A 4,981-nucleotide genomic window follows, 5' to 3' on the forward strand; every position below is an offset into this window, starting at 1 on the left:
GTGAGTAAATGATGACAGAATTTTCATTTTTGGGTGAACTATCACAAATCTATTGACTAGGATCTCATGGAGATGCTGCACCACTTCCCTCTATAGAATAGAGGAAATAACTGTATTCATCTGATGTGGCAGTGTGCTGAGCTCATCTAACCTCTTTTTCAGGGTCTGTACGTGTTTTCCGTCTACTTCATCATGCATAATCAGCTCTTCTGGCCAGCTAAGGCAACCTACACCGTGGAAATGAACGGACACAGTAGCCCAGACTCCATATACCAGAGCACTGGTGCTGCTACCGTGGGTGGAGGAGAAATCAGCAAGTCCACACAGAACCTCATCAGTGCCATGGAAGAGGTGCGTCTGTTACTAAGGGTTTTGATAAACATTTCTAATGAATAGTTGTTGCACTTGCTTCATTTGGCAGTGGCATCTGACAGCATTTCATACCACACATGTACTTGTAAGATTACATTGGTAGCCTTTAGATTTATGTGGGTTTGCATAACCACCTATTTATCATCCTCAAGCCGAGGTAGAGGACTCTCAGACCTGTGTTTGTTCACTGAGTCAGCTCACGCACACAAGACTGTAAGAGAGTGTTATGTAATAAAGAGGCCTGGTGTAGAAGCTCACATTCCTCTGAGCCCTCAATGTAAACTATTCACAGATCCGGGAATGAGGGTGTAGGGAGGTTAGGAGGGGAGATGTAGGACTGTAAAGAGAGCACAGGCTGCCTGGGAAGGATGGGCAGTGATCAAGAAAGGTTTTTAGAGGAGATGTTTAAAAAGAAAATATCCCAGTTTCCTTCAGTCTGCAACTGTAACGCTGATCTGTTCTCGAGACTCTACAATTTATTAGTGAGTCTTCACTAAGTGAAAATATTAAATTCAATGGAATATATATATATATATATATATTTCATATTCATACAGTTAGGCACATATATATTTGGACACTGACACAATTTTCATAATTTCGGCATTGTATGCCACCAGAACAAAAATAAAACAATCAAGATAAAATTGAAGTGCAGACTTTAAGCTTTAATTTAAGGGGTTTAACAAAAATATAACATAAAATGCTTAGGAATTACAACCATTTTTATACACAGTCCCCCCCATTTTCAGGGGCTCAAATGTAACAAATAAATGTAATCATAAATACAATTTTCATTTTTAATATTTTGTTGAGAATCATTTGCAGGCAATGACTGCCGTATGTTTGGACCTCATGGACATCACCAGATACTGTTTCCTCCTCTGTGATGCTTTACCAGGCGTTTACTTCAGCTGACTTCAATTGTTGTTTGTTTGTGGTTCTTTCTGCCTTTAGTTTTATCTTCAGCAAGTGAAATGCATTCTCAATCAGGTTGAGATCAGGAGATTGACTTGGCCATTGCAGAATAATACACTTTTTACCTTCAAAAAGAAGGTAATCTTCATCTTTCAAAGATGATGTTGTATGCTTTGGATCATGAGCTGTTCCAAGCCTTCTCCATACTTTTTTTCTTCCCATCATTCTGGTACAGGTTGATCTTAATTTCAGCCATCCAAAGAATGCTTTTCCAGAAGCTTTTTTTAGATGTTTTTTGGCAAAGTCTAATCTGGCCTTGTTTGCACCTTATGGTGAACCCTCTATATTTGCCTGGGACAGCAGCTTTTTGGTAAAGAGTGAGATGCTATTTAAAACTTTTACCATACTATCACCACACCATACTAATCATGAGGTTCATAAAACATTACATACAATAGTTAGAGCCTAGATATATTCAAATTTCCTAATAAAATCTATGCCATACTGTCCTGTATTACTTTTTCTAGGGCTTGACCAGTTCATGGTTGTTATAGATCATTTATGGTTATTAGCCAGTTCAGGCTGATTTTTTTATGGATTATCTTGACTATGAACTGGTGGTGATGAGATTAACCAGGCTGACCACCTTATCCACTGTGCCATTGTCCAAAAAAAAAGGCTTGAGCAACTTAAGCAGATGTGACATGTATTTAAACATAATTTGCTGATAGATCTGGGAAAATAATTTAAATACAGCTAAAATATTTGCTGAATTAAAACCACTGCCCCACTTTATCTGAAAAAATAAATAATACAGTTCAAATAAATAATAGTGCCTTATTGTGTTAAAAGGTATAATTAACATTATATTAAATACCAATTCTCCAGTGCATTTCAATTTTAACAATTCTGTTTCTTTTCCACATATGTGTGATGGCATTTGTGTGCTTATAATTAGTACTTATAATTAAATAAATAAAATGCTAGTAAATTCATTAATTAATAATAAAAACAAATGAAAGAGTCATTTTTGAATGTGATCGGGATTGCCAAAGAATCAGGAGATGCCTAAAGATTCCCACCCAAAATATTTAAATGTTAATTTGGGTTGTAGTATCGTAATAAAACTTCAAGGATGAGAGTAAAAACTTTTAGCAGTGCTTCACTCCACTTTTACATAGTTCACCCTACTTTTTTGTACTTTTTGTTTGTGCCGCCAGTGTTAAAAGTTTTCAGTCTGTAGGTGCTGATGATGAGACTTAGGTTAGGTTAGAACTCCAGAAACTGGATAAAGCTTATACAAAAGGAGAAAAATCCAAAATGGCTTGTAATATGTTTATTTATTTAGCTAAAACCAATTTATGAGAGGACAAATCAATAAGATTGTGGTAGGACTGTAATTTTAGGGACATTGACCTCTAAGTGCAGACTTGACAGAACTGAATTAATCCTGTTTTGTTCATGAGAACATTGACTCCTAGCTTAAAGCAGCTCTTAGTGTCACATGTGGCCTCGAGACAAGAGGCAGTTGGATTGGGAGGAGGTGACTGGTGGAGAGAGGAAAGGAAACAGCGCTCTGGAGGGGTGGCCATCTCCTCAGGCTCTTCAAACAGACATGACTAGGTGCCTGGTGGTGCTCAGTTCTCCCGGTGTACATTCTGTTTTGATTACAGGACTGTCGATGGGCTATTGTACCAAAATGAGGTGCCTGGGACATGGGGGACAGGAGTGGCCTCTCCCTCCATCCTCCTGGGAAAAAGCACCCAGCCAAAGGAAATGGAGCCATTGCCATTAGGAAGCACATTAAGGGGAGGGCAAGTCAGATGTACTGTTTCACAATGTTGTGTTTAATGGGGCTATTTGTTCTTTACTTTGATGATAGAAATGAGTGAAAAAATAGATTTATGTCACAGGATAGAGTCAGAAGGTTATTGTGATCATCTCTTCATGCCAAAAGTCAGCAGTTTCTACAGTATTTAGTTTTGTGTGTGAGAACATTAGAAATGAGTCAACTGGTAAACAGTTTGTTAAACCATTTATATTACAATACTCCATCATCAGTTTGCTGTATTAAACTGATCTGAGTGTGCATTTTAGATGCTTTACTGTAACGTTAGGTGTTGCTGAGGTGATATGAGACTTATCATTCATCGATTAGGAATAATTGTTATTTAGTCTATCAGGTTTTTGGGACAAGTTTAGAAAAGAAAAAAAATCTTATAAAACTTATAAATGATTATTTTTGATTATTATAAATGAAACTTAAATACATGGGGTAATTAACTAGACACACCTGGGAGCAATGAACGATCAACACAAGGGAGAAACTGGGTCATGGGAAGCACATGGGGAAAGGCGGAGCAGATGGCGACCGAGGCGGAGGCGGGGATCCAGAAGTCCGTGGTGGAGCCAGAGCGACAGAGGACTGAGGAGGAGCCGAAGGGATGAAGGAGCCTGACGGAGCCGGAGGGACAAAGGGACGAGGCGCAGCCGGAGGAGTGGAGTCCCGAGGTGCAGGATGGTCGACGCCAGACCAAGGCAGAGCTGGAGGGACGAGGGAGCCCGGTGGAGCCAGTGGACTGATGGGCCATGGCGGAGAGGGAGCTAGGGGCCATGGTGGATCCGAAGGGTCCACGGGCCGAGGCAGAGTCTGGGGCTTAGAGGCTGGAGGCGGAGTCAAGGTATACTCTAGCCACGGCGACGCTGGAGGATGGCAGTCCCGTCGAGCTCGCAACGCACAGATGGTGGGCTGAGGGCGAGCAGAGGGGCTGCCAGACGACAGCAGTGGAGGAGGCAGGAGCAGGTGGGAGGGCAGGCATTTGTGAGCCTCCGGGCTTTCTGGGATGAACTCAGGAATGGGAGCCCTCTCTGGGCTTAACTGGAGGGGCAGAACTCACCAACGGAGGAGGGAGGAAAGGGGGCAGGTCGGTATCAAAGTCTATCAGGTCTCATTCCACTCACCATTTTTCCCAGATCCAGTAATATCTCACCCTCAGCCTTGTTGCAGTGGGTGGAGCTCCTCTCCGCAATCTCACTGGCCACGGCGTTCTCCCTCATGGCGGGCGTGGTAGCCGGCTCTCGCACCTGGACTGGCGTCACAGGCTCTGGCTCCGCGGCGATCCGTTGCTCTGTCGCTCCGTGCGGCGATGGCTCGTCGGTCGCGGCGGGCAATGGCTTTCCATCAACTGTGGGCTCGGGCTCGTGCTCCGTGCAGCAGGGAGATGGTGGGCTGGGCTCTGGGTCCGGAGTGGATCTGGCGAGATCATCCTCGGAAGAGGCAGTGAGAGGCGATCCGTTTCTTGCCAGAATCCACTCCACACAGGTGGCGAAATCCGCTTGAGGACCATTTTCGGACAACAGCACTCTGCACGCGGGGTTCAAGCTGGCGCAGAGCACGTCGTCCAGATAGCTGGTGATATTAGCGAGGGCCAGGAACAGTCTGGTATGGTCCTCGACCGATCTCTCCCCCTGCTCCAGCAGGAGGAGGAGGTATTCGGGGCGGGCGAGGGGATCCATGGAACACAAATGGGGGGAAAAAACACTGTACGGAAAACGGAAAACAAACAGAGGGTAAAGCGCAAATAAAGTTACTTTTGTGGGTCTGGGATTCTGTCATGATTGCCTACGGAGAGGAGCGAGGAACGAGGAGACAAGGAGTAAACTCAAATAGCAGTCCTTTAATCAACATCTG

At 43.6% G+C, this 4,981-nt stretch overlaps 1 protein-coding gene across 1 annotated transcript in view; it reads left to right on the top strand.

The window, feature by feature from the left end:
- LOC107660972 (G-protein coupled receptor 98-like) overlaps positions 1-4,981 on the top strand; it is a 135,506-nt gene that overhangs the window by 128,297 nt on the left and 2,228 nt on the right. The window contains exon 89 of the mRNA XM_016450410.1: positions 163-351. Coding sequence (XP_016305896.1) covers positions 163-351 — 189 coding nt within the window. The remainder of the gene's footprint in view (positions 1-162; positions 352-4,981) is intronic.

Source organism: Sinocyclocheilus anshuiensis, unplaced genomic scaffold, assembly GCF_001515605.1.
Source record: "Sinocyclocheilus anshuiensis isolate Anshui unplaced genomic scaffold, SAMN03320099.WGS_v1.1 scaffold1895, whole genome shotgun sequence".
NCBI classification, from domain to species: domain Eukaryota; kingdom Metazoa; phylum Chordata; class Actinopteri; order Cypriniformes; family Cyprinidae; genus Sinocyclocheilus; species Sinocyclocheilus anshuiensis.